The sequence below is a fragment of the Ciona intestinalis genome, chromosome 4 (genome assembly GCF_000224145.3).
Source record: "Ciona intestinalis chromosome 4, KH, whole genome shotgun sequence".
NCBI classification, from domain to species: domain Eukaryota; kingdom Metazoa; phylum Chordata; class Ascidiacea; order Phlebobranchia; family Cionidae; genus Ciona; species Ciona intestinalis.
In genome coordinates, this window is record NC_020169.2 from 4,480,960 (window position 1) to 4,498,769 (window position 17,810).

Consider the following 17,810-nt stretch of genomic DNA (forward strand, 5'->3'; position numbering starts at 1 on the left):
GTGGGACATTTTCTTTGTCTTCGTCAACTTTTGGTTGAGTGTTTTTCACCAAACAGTTTACTGCTGGTGTTTTGTTGGGTTTTGAGTTTTCAGCAGATTTCAAGTTTTTCACTTTACAACTTCTAGTGGATTTCTTTGAATCTTGCTGATTGGGGTCGCTGGTTAAGTGCTTGTCTGGAGATATCTGTAAATAAGAATAAGGTGTCAATTTTGATATGTATTATTACTACACTTCCATAATGGCGGATTAACTAAAAACTTTACTAAATAAAATAATTTACTTTTTACTAACCCATTTTTGATTACAGCCAGTTTTCTGTACAGTACAAGGTTTTAAGCTTTTCAAAATTGGTTTTCCGTATTCGTGGACTGTCGTGTTATCAGAATTTTCCAACACCTGTAACGGAGCTTTGCAACTAGTCATCTTTCTGCAACATAAAAAGGAATTAGTATGAAAAATTCTATAAAAATAAAAAAGCTTGGTATAGTAAATAAACGTGGAACAAATTTAATTAAACTGACTTGTTGTTACGAAAACTTTCTTTACGAATTTCAAAATTGGCTCCAACAACGATTCGGCTCGCAGATTATAATAGAAATCTTAGTTGGGAAAGTTTTAGGGGTGGATCAACGAAACTTTACTCTCTTTCCAAATAACAGCGTTGTTTTTATATATGTTAGAATCGGGAGAAAGTTTGTGTAAAATCAAAGTTGTTTTAAGTATATTCATAATACGTATTTTGTAGATTTAGCAATTTACGTGTTTTTTTTTTATCGATGCTTTGCATCCAGTTTGTTAGGAGATTTAAACAATATGTTCGCAGGTTCACAATCCGTAATGATGTATATGTGTATTTTGTCGCGGTCTAAAGTTCGTATAATGAAACTATATTTCAGTGAATTATTAGTGTTAAAGCTTACATTACCACTAAATTCTGTTTAGGTCATGTCAAAATAGTGAACCAAAAGATTACTACTATGGCAAAGAATCCGAAATATCACCAAGCTTTACAGCAGTTGACTGCCGATTTAGTATCTTGTTTGACAAGATTTCCTGTTGGAAGTGAGAATTATGAATCTTGCCTGGAATACTCGATGTCCAATATAAAATACCACAGGTTTCTTGAAGCAGATGGACACAAAATTGAACGCCAAATATCTGGCCTACAAGACAAGTTCATGATATATTCTCAACCACAAAAGGCACAAAGGTTAGGAGAAATGTTTCTTCAGTTTGTAAATAATGATATCACAGAGAACAGCTTGGCAAAAAGCCAGGTTCACTTTAGTTTACTCTCTATCATATTACATCTGTCTCATCACCCTATTGATAAAGTGTATGTAAAACCAAAGAGAAAAATCCTCCAAGAAGAGCAGGACTCTTTTAACTGGGGTGAGTTTCTCTTGGAAGGAGAGGATCAACCAACTTGGTCCTCTTCATCTGAAGAATCTGATCCTGAAGATTTTCGTCCCGACGAAGCAGAAAGAAAGTCATTGTCAGGGGTAAATATCAATCCGGTTTTAAAAGTCATTTGTCCTAAACATGAGACAAAAACTCAAGAAATCAATCTTCCTACAGCAGTTACTCCATATTGGAACATTAACAAACAGGAATATGAGGTTCCTAAAGATTTTGAACGACTTTGTTCTTTAAAAAGTTATAAAGCTGTAACTAACAGTGACCAATTAAAAGAGATGCATGTGTTACGTGAGATCATCTGGCTTCTCTCTGGTCATGATAACTTATTTATATTTCAGTATAAAGAAGGTTTCTACTCCATATCAGACTGTGGTGACTTAACACATATTACTAAGACCAGTGTTAAAAACTCCTTGGAAATTTTTGTAGAACATGCAAACTCATTAAAGTTAATAAGGTTGTTCCTAAATTCAGTTGAAGCACAAGTGTGCCTAACTTACCAAGCTTTTGCTGCATCTTTGCGAAGTTATATTCAGTGGTTTGATTCTGATTTACTCGCTCTTGAAAGCAAGGTTAAGAGCCAGGAGGAGATATTTCTGATTTGCGACATTTCCAAGTCTTTGCAGTTTCATTTCCAAGTGATTTCTCTTTTAAGAGAAATCTATGATAGCTCTTTGAAAATGGACCAAGCAACAGACACCAATGCAGTGAAAGCTTCACGCTTGCTAAGCACACTTTACTCTGCTGTTATAACTGAGTCTATGGTTAATAATACAGGTGCCGATCAAGGCAGAACATGCCTGCATGTTGTGTTGAAGCTTTGGCTGCAATCTATTAAACCTTATCTGGATATTTGTGACGGATGGATCTCATCTGGAACTTTAAATGATCGCTATAATGAATGGCTGTTGTGCCATGCGGAGAGCTTTTCTGATTGCAGGAATGCAAAGTTCTGGAAGAACGCTGTGTTACCTGCTGTTCAGTCTATTTCAACTTCACTGCCATGGTTGGACAGTGTGTTGGGCATGATAGTTATAGGTGGCAAGTCAATGGAAATTATTCAGACGCTAAATATGTTGAACAGAGAAATCGGTGTGAACGGTAAAATTAATCTGCATCAACCTTCAAGGCAGAAGTTGTTCGAGCAATTTGAAAACAAGTTTCTGTCGTTGGTGTTTGGAGGAAATTATAACCAAGTCAACCCCAAGGAGCAAAAGATGAAGTCTTTATCGAATGAGCAAACTGAGAATGAAATATTCAAAAACAGCCTTAAGCTTCTCTTTAGCACTGATTGTTTTACTGTGAGAAAGGAAAATAGCAGCAAATATTATCAGGGCTTTGTTTTAAAATCTCCAATCCCAGTTTTGATTAAAGAAAGTATTTCACCTTTGGTGCAAGAAAAATGCGAACATGCCAGCTCAATGTTGCTAGAGGTGTTTAAAACAAGGTTTGGTCTTTCTACTTCACTTGAGGTGTTTCATAACTTCTACCTAATGGGATGGGGTGATGTTATGCATGTATTTGCCACTGAAATATTCAAGCTGCTTCAGCACCAGACCACTTTAAACGACGACCCTGTCAGTTTTAATATTATTCTGCAAGAAGCCATGGCCATTAGATGCTCTCAGTCACCTGGAGTGTTTGTGAGTATGAATATGGATGGCCAGGAACAGAATACTGGACTGCTTGGTATGAAAAAGAAAGTTGTCCCAGGAATACACCAGTTAATACATGCAACTGACTTTATTGAACTTCAATGCCCTGTAGAATGGCCGGTGAACATTGTTATTACTGAGCAAAGTATGATGACTTACAAAAGACTGTTTAGTTATCTGATGCGAATAAAACGTGCAGTGTTTTGCCTTGAACAGCTAAACTTTTGTACGATTTATGAAAATGAAGAAAAAATTTCAACGGAATCGAATATTAAATGTCACCGATTGTCACTGCTTCGGCATAAAATGTTACACCTCCTACAGCAGTGGTACAGCTACATCATGACTAGTGTTATCCAGTCCGAGAAGCATGTCTTCCTTATCGCCATGGAAGAAGCTCAGTCGCTTGATGACATCATTGCTGCGCATGAGCGATTTTTGTCACGCGTTTGTCTGCACTGTCTGATTGACGAAACAACACAAGCAGAAAAACTGGTCCAAGGCACAATGAAAAAAATCCTCACTTTTTCGATAACATTTCACATGTTATGGTCATTGGGTGTTGATAATGTTAGTTTTGATTTAATATCAAAACATGAATCTGACTTTAATGAATGTAGTGTGTTTCTTGGTCGTATTTTAAGAACCATAGCAAACCGTGGCTCCATACCTAGACTTAATGCACTTGCTTACTCAATTCTATAAATACTTAGTGTCTTTTTTTTTGTAAAATTTTGGTTTCTTCTGATTTATGTTGATTTTTGACGAACCATAAAAGTGCTGTTTAGCCAGGGATAGCTTATAATTTTTTTTTCCTACAACTGTTTATTTTGGTAGATACTTTAAGTCATCCAGTTATAATAAGAATCTTTTCAAAAACAATGGCAAAGGGATTGGATCCCAACATGGACTTTCCCTTCTGTCAAGATGTTTTAAAATATGAAAGAATAACCAAAATTGGACAAGGAACTTTTGGGTAAGTAAAGTAAGTTATAATAAATTTAGTAGTAGTAAGCAAAATTTGTCCATATTTTTAAGCAAAATTTCTATGAGAGAATGACTATAACACTTGATTGTAGCACAGCAATATTAAGGTTATAACAATTTCTTATTAGTTCCATATAACAATTTATTATTGTTATTATTACCATGAATGAGGTACCTTTAATTTTGAACTCAAAATATACATTTTGGTAACCACTATATTGGAAATTTTTATTTCTCTTTTTGTATCAGTACCCACCTTATCCAGCACATCACTTCATTAGTATTTTACTTTCTTTTAACTTTTGACCAGTTTCTTTTAACTTTTTAGTGAGGTGTTTAAAGCAAGAGATAGAAAAACTGATCGTCTTGTTGCACTGAAGAAAGTAATCATGGAGAATGAAAAGGAAGGGGTAAGAATTTGTTGTGTATAAATTACCCAATCTATTAAAGCTGTATTAACGGTATTGTTATCACTTTTTTTAAGGATATCATAGCAATACTCTAGCTGTAGGCCAGGGTATTTCATAAATACGTATGCAGCCATCCACTTGTAAACAATCAAATTTCTCTGTTAGACTTTGGAAACAGTTGGAAAAAGCAAATGACTAATAGATGCATAAAACAATGTTTTTTTTTATAATTTTTACAAGTTGCACCTAACCATTTCACTCCTAAACAAAGTATAACAAAGCCATTAGATTGGATAAAGTGGAAGGGGTGACTAGGTACCGGTCTGTTTCAATATATTGTCCACAGGTCACAAGTTGCAAAACTGTTATGTTATTGTTAAACAATTTTTTTCAAAATTTAATTTGTTACAATAGTTGGTTTTGTGTTTTCATTTTAGTTTCCCATCACTGCGTTACGTGAAATAAAGATTCTTCAACTTCTTAAACACGAGAATGTGGTTGACCTTATCGAAATATGTCGCACTAAACCTACACAATATAACAGGTTTGTAATTTAGTGCAGGACTGCAGGGTATTTCAAACTGTTACCAGGATTTTAAATTGGCTTATTTAAATGTGCCAGAAGTATTATTAATTGCCACAAAACAGAGCAATGATTCATTGTTGACTAGCATTTGTTGTTTTGTGAAGCTTAGCAAAATTTGACCAAAATAGTCTAAAATACCTACAATATTGAATGAATGAGCGAAATGTATTTACCGTTGCATGGAGGGGCAAGGACAGTGGTTTTAACACAGGTGTTCTGTTTCATACACCTCATGTCCATTGTTAGTTATTCTGTCTAAAACTTTTTGGTTTTTTTTTCTTCTGTTTGTGAATGGCTTACAAGTTGGGCAACCCATTAGTGACCACAGTTATCCGTCTGACTACACCCCAAGATTAGTGTTGGTATCAATTATTTGAACAAAACATTTATATTTAGATCAAAAGGATCCATCTACCTAGTATTTGAATTCTGTGCTCATGACTTGGCTGGTTTGCTGAGTAATGCTACGGTGAAATTTACACTGGGGGAAATTAAAAAGGTTTGGTTGTGTTCTGTTTAAGGCTTGATATTAACCTGTTTTTTTCTGGATTACTATACTTCAATTACCGCAAAAACAAAATATATTCAATAGTTTTTGTTGTAAAACTTTATTTAATTTTTTATACTGTTTTTTTTATAAATTCTTTTTCATACTATTTTTATTTTATTGTTGTTGATTAATAGAATCAAATACTATTTATAACGCAGACAATGCTCCAATTATTGGAGGGATTATTTTACATTCATCGAAACAAGATACTTCATCGAGACATGAAAGCTGCCAATATTCTTATCACCAAAAATGGAGTTCTTAAGTTGGCTGACTTTGGGTTAGCCAGGTAAATACTTTGCTAATGTTTTTATTTAAGTTTGAAGGTTTTATATTTTAGATTTGGTAAAAATATGAACAAATATTTTTGCTATAGCTACTGTGTTATTATTTTTTTGTAAAATTTTACGTGCAAATAATTTGGATTTCTTAAAATATGTTAGTTTTATATATATATCATAACCAGAAATTAGTATTAGCGTCTACAACCAATGAATTTAAGGTCATACAAATAGTAAAAAAAAATAATTTTAGAAATCGAATTAACGAACAATATTTTTTCAGGGCTTTTAGTTACACGAAAACTGGTCAGGCAAATCGTTATACGAATCGTGTCGTAACGTTATGGTATCGACCACCGGAGCTGTTGCTAGGCGACCGTGATTATGGGCCACCCATAGACTTATGGGGGGCAGGTTGTATTATGACAGAAATGTGGACTAGGAGTCCAATTATGCAGGTTACTTTTTCATGTTTTATTCCGTTTTTGATGTTTGTTTTTATGCAGGTTTGTTATTTATATATGTCCATTAGTTCAACAAAAGTTACATTGATGATATGTTTTATTTTATTTTATATTTTGTTTTTTTTATTGTTAGGGATTTTTTAAAAATATTTTTTCATATACTTAAGCCTAATGTTTTACTTATGTAAGTCTGTTACAGAATTATGTTTTAACTTTCTTTTATTCCAGGGACACACAGAGCAGCAGCAGTTAACTTTAATCAGTCAACTTTGTGGTTCTATCACCAAGCAAGTGTGGCCTGGAGTAGAAAAATATGATTTATTCACTAAGATGGAACTTCCTACTGGTCAAAAACGAAGAGTGAAAGAAAGATTGAAGGCCTATGTACGAGACCAGTACGCGCTCGATTTAATTGATAAATTATTAAGTTTAGACCCGAAACATCGAATCGATTCTGACGAAGCACTCAATCATGATTTCTTTTGGACCGAACCTCTCCCATGCGACCTTACCAATATGTTGTCTCAACACAAAACATCCATGTTTGAATATCTTGCCCCGCCAAGAAAACCAACTACATCAGCCGCTCACCCACACTACAGGAACCCTCCTGCCCAAGCCGCTCGACAGCAACCAACAGACCCAGCTTACGATCGAATTTTTTAATTTTATTTTGCTTTATTGATTTTTTAATTTGTTATTTTCGGGAGAAATTTTTTCTTGTAACAGTCATTATCATTTGTTATGTGTTGGTGAAATTAAACAATTTTTTTATTTCACCGACACTGACTCAAATGATGGGCAATAAACATGGTAAACTTGCATTGAGTTGTTAATGTTGAATTAAAACAAACCAGAAACTATTGGGGAATTGGAAAGTTTGCGTGTGGCCAAGTATGGAAACAAAAGTAAGGTATTTATTATTTTAAACAGAAATTAAATTTTAAGTAGCAAACATATGACAGGCAAGATACCTTCAGTTTAAATCAGTTGCAAGTTAAAATTGAAGATTGGCGTACAGTTTAGAAATTATTTTTAGAGTAGACTTTGCGTTCAGTGGGTAGGGTTCGTAACTAGCAACACTCAAACAGTTAATTAAAAACAGTTAAATAAATCGCTGTAACTTAGTAATCCTTGTATGGCAGGTAAAACTGGTTACCATGTGATTTTCTTGTGCACAGTTTAGCATGGGTAAACACTGATAAAAAAAACATGGGGAAAAAATAGACAAAAATTTGGGACAAAATGGTCAAAACATGGAAAAAAAACATTAATAATACATGAAAAAGATTAGATAGAATTTTTGGACAAAGTATAAAAAATTAGATAAAAACATTGATCAAAACATGCACAGAACATGGACAATACATAGAAAAAAATTGGACCAGACCCAGCTTATAATTGCATTTTAATTTTTTTTGCTTTATTAATTTTTAATATTTTTTTTCAGAAGAAATTCTTTTCTTGTAACAACCTAGTTACCATGTGATTTTCTTGTGCACAGTTTGGCATGGGGAAAAACTGATAAAAAAAACACGAAAAAAATTTAGACAAAAATTTTAGACAAAATGGTTAAAACATGGATAAAAAACATGGACAGTATATGGAAAAAATTAAACAAAAAATTTTGACAAAACATGGAAAAAACATTGATAATACATGGAAATGATTAGACAAAACATGGAAAAAAGATTAGATAAAATTTTTGGACAAAACATAAAAAATTAGATAAAAAATTTGGACAAATTATTAACAATACATGGGAAAAAATTAGACAAAACTTGAAAAAAAATTAGACAAAAAATGAAAAAAAAATAAAAAAATGGACAAACCTGCACAGAACATGGACAATACATGGAACAAAAATTAAACCAGACCTGACTTATGATCGGATTTTTAATTTTTTTTTACATAAAAAAAATTTGGACCAAAAGTTTAGCCAAATTATTAACAATACATGAAAAAAAAATTGGACTAAAAATATGGACAAAACATGGAAAAAACATTAATAATACATGGGAAAAAATAGACAAAACATGAAAAAAGATTAGACAATAAACACAAGATTAGACATTTGAATAAAACATGTAAAAAAATTTGGACAAACCTGCACAGAACATAGACAAAACATGGACACATGAAACAAAATTGGACCAGAAAAATTTGACAAAACATGTAAAAAAAATAAAAAATTTGAACAAAACCTGCACAGAACATGGAAAAAAATTGGACAAATATCTCACTAACACCGGTCCTTTGAAACTCCCAGACAGTGAGGGTGCTTACTACTTTACTAATTACAGTTGAGACAAAAATATTTATTACAGACAAAAAATTACACCCTTGTTCTGTGGGTAATTTCTAAGACACTTGATCTGTTTATTTTCAAATTTTTTAAATTCACATCTTCCAAAACTCAGGTATTTCATTTTATGTTTCTTTATTTCGATTTGAAATCAAAAATAATAATAGGAATAATAGGATAGTATTTAGGGAGCAGTAAGTATTTGGAAAAATATATTCGAAACAAAACAATAATGTGCCAAACTTTTTTCTATACAAAACTATAAGTGTAATGCATGTTGTACTATAAACTAATGCAGTAATGTAGAACAACAAATTTTTATTTTTTCAAAGTTTCGAAAAATGCACATGGAATTAGTATTGCAAAGTGTGCACCACAAAGTATAGAAGAAACAGCGTTATATTGGAAAACTATCTATGTGCTACAGTGGGCAGTAGTGGAGGAGGTAATAAACCTGCATCAAATAAATCTTCATCTAAAGCAGAGGATGACCGAGACCGAATATCAATTGCGGTTTCATCATGAGAATAATTTGGTGGTCCATTAGTAGAAGCTGCTTCTGGTAAAGGAGTCGTTTCTGAAAGCATCTTCTCAACCTGTTCTTTTACGTGTAGTGAGTGTCGCTGTATTCCTTTCTTCATTTGCATAGCTTCGTCAAATAATCTATCAGTTCTGCGAATAATAAAAAACTCTAAATAAAGTAAAAATAAATGTAAAATGACACATTAATTTATTCAGGTAACACAGAAAGAACACCCATCTAAAAACATCTGGTGTTGTCCGGAGATGCGATGATACATAAATTACATTCATCCAATATTGTTATTTTGGAGCAATTGCTGTTAAGTGTATTGCTCAAGAACACATTCGCCCACAATGGTAGCAGAGACAACCCTTGAACCCATTACCTCTGGGTTAGAGGCGGGCCCCCTAAACACTTTTTCACGGCTTCGGACATTATAGTTTACACTTCACCAATAGCTTATATATATCATTAAAACCAAACCTTTCATGAAGAGATGCAAGATCATTAAGGTTCTTATACATGAGTTGCAACCCCGCACATAACTCTCTCTCTTTTAATTCACTTTTCTCACTTGTCGGCATCTCTCCTCTCATGTAAGCACCGAACTCAATCTCAGTCAAAGACAAACTTGAAGCGTTTAAACCCGTCTCCTCGTTTTCAATGAAACTCACAGCACAACACTAGAATAAAAAAACCAACATATATTAGATTTTTGTAAAATAATATATATGACATGTATAATAGTATGTATATATATTATATTATAGTTCATATAGTTTTCTGGAAGAATTCCTTGTTTTCTCCAAAAAAATTTACTCGTTTTCTCACAAAACAGTTTTTTTGACATCGATTTAGTATGGCAACTGCACGCATAGCAGCGTGTTTACACTTTCACACACTGGGAGTAGAACTACCATACGAAATGCTATGATAACATATGCTGATTACCACTTAATAAAATAATTGCTTTTTATAGCCGATTTGAAGTAAATCAACATATCATTTTTTTATCATTTTTTTCTTAAAAAAGAGAAAAAACATTTTATTTTCTAAATAATGAGAAAAAAATGATTCCACTTACCAAGTTAGTAAAGTAGTAAGCATCCTCACCAGACATAATATGGATGGGGTTGGAGAATCGGGTGATATATCGGATATTAGATTTTAATAATGGAGGATTGGCTTTCAATATTATGTAGATGAGTGCTGGAAGATAATCATCTGCACTTGCCGGTGTGTCGTCAGGCTGAAAGAAGTTACATGAAAACAATGGCAGCCACAAAATAAATAGGGGGGGGGGGGGTTTATTTATTTTTTTTATATATTTTTTTATTTAAAAAGAGGGTTGCGACCCCCGTAACCCCCTGGCTGCGCCACTGCATGAGAATAAATAATAGATGTTAGGTGGTATTAGTTTAGGGGAGATTTTTCGCAGTTGTGAAAGCCACTACATAGCATATTCTTATACACTAGTGACTAATGTGAACAAATTAAAATTTATTGCTAAATTTAAATTTAGCTTTGGCTAAGTTAAAAACCAAACCTGGTTTGGGTAAAAAAAGAACAAGAATTTAAAGGACAATTTTGTAAAAGATACAAACATGCACTTTCTAAATGTAAATACAGCATAACATATTTTTCTTATTTTTCAAAAACTTGCATTTATGTATAAAGTTACATATATAAAACATGCATTTTCAAATTCCTAATACAGTATAATATATTGCATTATCACCTTTGAATGTCGGATAGCTTCAAAAACACTTTTACTACATCGTGTAACGCACGTCAACTTATCTTGTGGAGCTCGCTTTGAATCCATTTCAATAATGGCTGTGGAAATAAGAAACACTTTGTTTATTTATGATGAAGACTTATCCCATAGGCTTATTTCCCATAGAACGTTGTTAATTGTTTAAAACAAAATTAGGATATTATGTGCGTAAGATGTCCCATGTTCCCTCAACACTATGTATATATATATACATATGCAATATACAGATATTATAACCATGGCACCAATGTAAACGAACAAATCAGCATATAAGTGGTGTATATTTTAGAATGTTTATCTCAGCATTAACTATTATTTTGCTTACTATCCTAATAGACTTTTGTTGTGTATTCTAGAAGTCTCAGCATGAATATTTATCTTACTACCCAATATAGATCCTGCTTACCAGTGATAGCTTTGTCAGCACACTCAGACACAAATGGTTTGCTTGTATCAACATTAGCATCGAGCATAGCTGCTGTTATCCAGTGCAGGTTTCGAATTCGTGTCTGTAATTATGTCATATAAGCTTAGTTTGTAAAACTTTAATTACAGAAAAATGGGTGTTTGTGTCACCCAGCACCATTACTGTGTTGTGAGTATTAATGATTACAATGTAGTTTTAATTAAAAAAAACTTTTTTGAGTACATTTAGATTTAAGACTGTTTAAAACGTACATATCCAATATTCCAATTAATACCATAATAGTTACTTACTACTTAGGCTACCAGTTTACCACTAATTTCTACTGTTGTATCGGTATTAAACGCATACATATCGAAAAACTGAAATATATTTTTGGTAATTGTTTGTAAACAATCTCTTTCGGACTTATAATGCATTTGCTGCAACAGCATATACATAAATATACACATAATGTATTTTCTGGTATGGTAACATCAAGTATATTTATGATATAGTAGGGTGGGGAAAGATAGGACACCTTCTTTACCAGTTTTCTGGTCTCAGGTATATTCAAAGATCGTGATATTTGAATATTATGTGCTAAAAGTGTCCCATCTTCCCCCACCCTACTATGTATAATTTAATTGCACATTTACATATATGATAACATTGATATCAAATGTTAACAAACCAACCTGAACTTTTAAATCTTCAATTTCATCATCTGTTTGATCATTACAAAATACATCTCTGTAAATTCGTGTCATAATAAACTTCTCGATATTGTCCATAATTTTGTTTCTATCTTCCTCATAAGTGTAACTCTTGAAGTTAGGATGAGACATCAGTCGTTCAGCCATCACTTGGTAAAAATCTTGAACCATGTCAGATTTTTCATCTATGCTGTTTTCCTGTTAGATAATTTATGATTTTATAAATTTTGTAAATCAACCAGCCTTAAATTTTTGTTTTATGTTAAATAACCAATGAAATTTAAAAATAACAATTATATAGGATATAATATTAGCCGTTTTTTTTATTTAGTCTTAAATATTTAAATTTTTTTCAGATAATCTCTGGTTCATTCGACGAGTCGCTCGACATCGGGATTGTGGGAACCACTAGCTCCACCGTGTGGTACATGGATTGGAACGAGAGGTCGACAATCAAGCTTGTTAGCGGACATAAAGACAAGGTGAATATTTCAATTTATAATGTTAGAAATTGGAAAGGTCTATGCAACATAACGACTTAGTCGAATTTATTAAGTCGTAAGCTGTATTTTGTAGGTACCATGTTATAACTTTCAAGTTTCTAATTGTATATTATTCTATTCTATAAGGGTGAAATTCGTTCTTCTTTTATGTATATAAGGGTGAGATTCTTTATTTTATACTATAAGGGTGAGATTCTAAAGCATGATATGCCATTGGACCTGAGATTTAGATCAAAGTTGGTTCATTTCTTCAACACTCTATTCTAGAATTTTTGCAAAATTTTGAGTAAATTTTAACACTTCAAAATAACTTCTACTTTAAAGCTGCATCACTAAATTTTATTGCGTTTGCATCTGACATTAGAACAATATCATATTCTTATGAAAACTGTTTTTTCATGCACAAAATTTTAGCTACAGCTTCTTACAAAAAAAGAAATAAAATCTTTAGATGTTATTTTTGCATTTTATGTTTTACAATGTTTGTAAAAAATGTCTAATTTGTGAAAATGCCTATAGTTGCTAGTACTATACTGTCATATATGATGACAGACGAATAGTTACTCTATTATTTCTACCATATATAGCACCTTATTAGAAACAAGTTTATCCATAAATTCCTTGCATTTCTTGAGCACATCTTTAGCTGCAGGTTCTTGAAATGCAACGATGAAGTCCACAAAGTCTTTTGAAGCTCGCTTGCTTTCAAAACTTTGTTGACGTTCAGCAAACAGCCAACTTGAAGGACTTTGAATGGATTCTAAATAATATGATTCATTAGATGTATCGTAGGTTGGGGATAAGTTGACCCTTTTTGTTTTTATTTTTTTATCTACTCATTTGGTAGGTAAAAAAAACATTTAAAAAAGTATTGAAGTGTATCCTCAAGACTCTAAAGGAGAGTTGTTAATTGTAGGTTGGGGTGAGATGGAATAGGTTTTCATTCTGTTTTGTCGCCCAATCTAGCAGTTAACAAAGAATATTTACAGAACTATAAATGTAAAACAGTTTATATATTTAAGTAATAAACAACTATCTTTTTGACATATTTTGTTTCACACAAATTTGAAATAATTTGACCTTTGTTACCATACTATAAGAAACAAAAAACTCATGACATCAATTACTTCATGAAATGGCTTATACCAATTGATATTGCAACACTAAACCGGCCCTAAAGCAATAAAGGACATCAACTAAAACCTAAAAATTCCCCTATAAAATCCCCAGTTGCACCTTTAGGTTATTATACAGATTGCACTTCATGTTGCATTAAGCATATGATGTTGTGTGATCGTACTTTCAGTTCCTTAATCTATTTAACTAATATAATAACACATGCAATGCTTAATTTTACATCCCGTATGTATATACACATAGGAAGTAGATAATGTTACATTGTGGTGCAATTATTAATTGTTAATTTATCTCCATTAGTTCCTGCTACAGTTAATTGATAGTCCATCACTAAATAATGAAAAAGTTGGCTAAGTTTCGATGCCATAGGCGTAGTTCATGAATTTAAGAACAAAAAAATACAGTCCAAATTAAACATAATTTAAGTTTTGAGCAATTTTAAATTTTCAATATAGCCCATATAAATTGTTTTGAATTGTTGAATTATTTCAAAGATTTCTTAACAATTATATAAAAACGCAGAGGTTATCATTTTTTTAAATATGGGGCTTAGGAAAAATGATTCTGTCTTGTTGCTCATTATTTTAATTGACTTACTTCTTGTAGGAGGTGATTTAGTTTTAGCCACCAATGGTGAGACGGTTGTTTGTTCAGATGAAGGGGAAAAAAACTTTTTGAAGCCTCGTCCCCTGAAACCTTTAGTGTGAACTCGCTTGTCTTCAAATTGCTTGAATGAACTGTGGAATAAGATATTGTTAGATATGTGTATACCTTGAGAATGAATGCAATTGCATTAGCATGAATATTACTGTTTTTAGTTAATACATACACACTCTGATTAATAATCTTAGATAATAAATGGGTATTAACTATGCAAATGAACTCTTTTTGGTCCTGCAAGTTGGAAAAAAATACAGCCACCAAATTTGCTCCAGTCTTTTAGGGTTATTTATTGCACTGATCGTTTCACACCAAATTTATGAGTTATAAACATGTTCCCTTTGCAAGTGACATTAACCCCTACCTGTTTAACGAACCTTCCCATTTCATTTTAATCAACGAACCTTCCCATTTCATTTTAATCACAATTTTTGAGTTCATATAGACTTATTATTTACGAAAGTGTTCTTCTATCCACTTGCACCGATTTATACGATATGGGGCACACAGGCCTTGGTCATTTTCCAGTGGGTTGCAGAAACTTTTTATCATTTACAAAGATGTTTCTATACCTGTCTAAGGCTTCCAACTTTGGAGCTGGAGATTGGTTTACAACGGGATGACGGGAGACAGGAGTTTGAGGAAGAGATGGATTGGAGGATGGGATGATGGACTCTGGAGGAGGATGTTGGTTGTCCTCCTCTTTTTGTAACTTCATTGCATACTCATGATCCAGATCAATCTGCTGCTGCAACTTTTGCTGGTTTTGTGTGTAAATGTCACGCCAACATTTTGAACAGTAACCCTGAGGATAAAAACATTGATTATTTTATGAATATTTTTTTTGGAAGGTGTAGCACACTGTGATCGGTATTAATAGTTTGTACAATGCACTCAGACTGAACAAGTAGTTTCTGTCAATCAATATATATTATATTTCCCAAATTTGGTACGTAGTAAAAAAAAGTGAACATTGTACAACAACAAAAAATTAAGATAAACGAACACATTCAGTATAAAACCGGTATTCTGTTTCATACACCCCGTGCTCACTTAAAACTCTGTGGGTAAATATTAAGTTACAACAACAAGATAGGTAAAGCCAGGATTGAACAGAAAGTATTTAAAAAGAAAGTGGCTCACCTGCCATTGTGAGTTCCCGTAAAATCCACATCCATTCTTGCACATTAATTCTGATTGATCAACATGGATGCCCCTTCTAGAGTTGCTTTGACTTGCATTTCGTTCCATTATTTTTTGCATTAGCACATTAACATTATAGAAAAAAATAACCTAGTTCTGAAAGTGCACAGTGGTATGAGAGTTATTTTGTGACAAATGATTAATGTGGTATGACAGACTGAAATGTTCAGCCAAGTTTTCGAAATATAGCAACAATTCAACTAGCCAACAAACGTTTAAAAACACTGGTTGTACTATCAATTAGTATTGGACAAAAGACGCGCATAAAATATAAATACAGGAAAATAAGTATAAAAATTTAGATCATGTCGCTTGGGGCTATTATACTTTAAGTTTATAGCCACATTAAAAAACCTATAAAACATTGGCATCAATAAAAGAAGAACCATATGTATCATGTGATGCATCTGTTAGTCTTGTACCTAATGGGGACTGTAAGATTGTAGTCTATGATGGTAAAAGCTTAGCATCAAAAATTTTAGCCTGGAGGCAAACTATGACTATTAAACACATGACATTACGTAGGCATATTTATGCCTATCATAAAATATCTGGATTTATAAAAATGAATCAACAGTGTGTGGGTGATTTGTGGAATGAAACTAATGAAAGGAGTAATGAAAAGTATATATATATATATATATATATATTAATATATATATACATATATATATTTAACTAAAACTCTGATTTCCATTCATAAGCATTAACAGTGTATGGTTGAGTAGAATTATAAAGTGAAACTAATGTTATTACAAAAGAAATAAGAGTTACAAACAAAAACAACATATTTTTTGCTGTACATTTATAAATATATATTTTGTGGTAAAAATGAAGAATTGGTTGATAATAGCACCATGTCAAGTCTTATATGAATAGGCTGAATTAGAAAACAACAGAAAAATATATAAAAAGTAAACAAAAATTATTAAAAAAAAATAAAAAATATGCAAAATCCGTTTAGCATTTGAACTATTTAAAAAAATATAAACATATGCACCGGAACAAAAACAGGATAAGTAAATATTAATGGACTGGTTTACTAAGCTTAATACAGTACTTAAATCAAATTAGGCTTAAAACAAAAGCAAAGGTAAGAACTTAATTCAGTCTTATCCCACAATATGTTGTATTACTTTCTAGGTCAATTGGCATTTATCTATCTTAAAATGAGATATATAGTAAGGTGGGTTAAGATAGAACACCTTTTTCCCACCCTACTATATATACATATATAGTTTTTTTTATATATATTACTTTTTATTTTATGTCAGTCTACAGTTCAATGTTTATCTATAATTGTTTTAAATATTAAAGTGTTCTTTAATGAGTTGAACACAATGTCTTTCTTCCTCATTTAAATAAGCATTCTCTCGCATGTCGGGTCTATGTCTTACTAGATATGATATCTTGTCCATGGAGTTATGTTGTAGGCATGAGGGTAGGGAAAGATGGGATATCTTATCCATATCCAGGTTTATGTCAGTGAATAGAGTAGGAGGTGCTTGATCTGTTTCATCACCTGCAACAAATATATTTTCAGTACAATTTATCATAATATATTACACATATATATATCAGAAAAAAATATTCACTCTAAAGTCACATATGTGGCAACTAGGCAACTTCTATTATATCAGAAAAAATAATCACATAAAAGTTACATACGTGGCAATCCTATGACATGATGTATGTACTCAGAACACCCATGCTATAACGACTAGGGATGTGCTGAAGTTGAAAAAGCTCGGGTTCGCCGAGCGCCGAGCTTTAACGAAAAGCTCGGCACGAGCCCGAGCCCGAGTACCTATGACGTCATCAAGGAGAAAGGCGTACGAGAATGCGTTCCTATTCAGCCGAAAAGCGCCGCTAATCAAAATAATACAGAACACGTGGTTTGCGGTTAAAGACGCGTCTCGCTTTTCATAATTCCTACTGTTGCAAAATGTAAAATTCATACAAAAAATATTTAATTAAAAAATTATTTATAACTGTTACAGCCAGTGGCACAACTAGCAAGTTTCTACGCATGTTTATCTTGGATAATGTAACGATTATTTACGTCAGAATAAACCTTTACGATCGTTACATCACAAACGAGATTGTTGAAAACAATCGTGTTTTATTCGCTTCCATACGATCTGTAGTTTGTGTATAATTTTTGTTTCTGATGATTAGTTTAATGCAGGTAAATCGCATTATGTGAATTTTAATTGGTGCAAATATAAGA

General features: G+C 32.4%; 4 protein-coding genes across 4 annotated transcripts in view; 2 read left to right on the forward strand and 2 right to left on the reverse strand.

The window, feature by feature from the left end:
- The first annotated feature begins 906 nt into the window (after nucleotides 1-906).
- LOC101241978 (gamma-tubulin complex component 5-like) lies at nucleotides 907-3,911 on the forward strand. The gene has a single exon (XM_026834035.1). It carries the CDS (start codon nucleotides 979-981, stop codon nucleotides 3,778-3,780), a length of 2,802 nt encoding a protein of 933 aa, XP_026689836.1. The 5' UTR covers nucleotides 907-978; the 3' UTR covers nucleotides 3,781-3,911.
- On the forward strand, nucleotides 3,793-7,215 carry LOC100181821 (cyclin-dependent kinase 9). Its single transcript, XM_002130968.4, has 7 exons — nucleotides 3,793-4,051; nucleotides 4,391-4,472; nucleotides 4,910-5,016; nucleotides 5,455-5,557; nucleotides 5,767-5,897; nucleotides 6,173-6,347; nucleotides 6,582-7,215. Exons 1-7 carry the CDS (start codon nucleotides 3,957-3,959, stop codon nucleotides 7,017-7,019), a joined length of 1,131 nt encoding a protein of 376 aa, XP_002131004.1. The 5' UTR covers nucleotides 3,793-3,956; the 3' UTR covers nucleotides 7,020-7,215.
- A 1,563-nt stretch (nucleotides 7,216-8,778) lies between these two features.
- On the reverse strand, nucleotides 8,779-16,203 carry LOC100184203 (rab5 GDP/GTP exchange factor). Its single transcript, XM_002130747.5, has 10 exons — nucleotides 15,521-16,203; nucleotides 14,950-15,182; nucleotides 14,315-14,454; nucleotides 13,171-13,340; nucleotides 12,060-12,275; nucleotides 11,365-11,467; nucleotides 10,920-11,017; nucleotides 10,266-10,430; nucleotides 9,665-9,864; nucleotides 8,779-9,330 (listed from the first exon to the last, which is right to left on the reverse strand). Exons 1-10 carry the CDS (start codon nucleotides 15,638-15,640, stop codon nucleotides 9,069-9,071), a joined length of 1,707 nt encoding a protein of 568 aa, XP_002130783.1. The 5' UTR covers nucleotides 15,641-16,203; the 3' UTR covers nucleotides 8,779-9,068.
- A 640-nt stretch (nucleotides 16,204-16,843) lies between these two features.
- The window catches only part of LOC104265628 (uncharacterized protein KIAA0825 homolog), a 4,858-nt gene continuing 3,891 nt past the window's right edge, over nucleotides 16,844-17,810 (reverse strand). Inside the window, exon 2 of the mRNA XM_009860073.3 lies at nucleotides 16,844-17,102. Coding sequence (XP_009858375.3) covers nucleotides 16,885-17,102 — 218 coding nt within the window. The 3' untranslated portion in view covers nucleotides 16,844-16,884. The remainder of the gene's footprint in view (nucleotides 17,103-17,810) is intronic.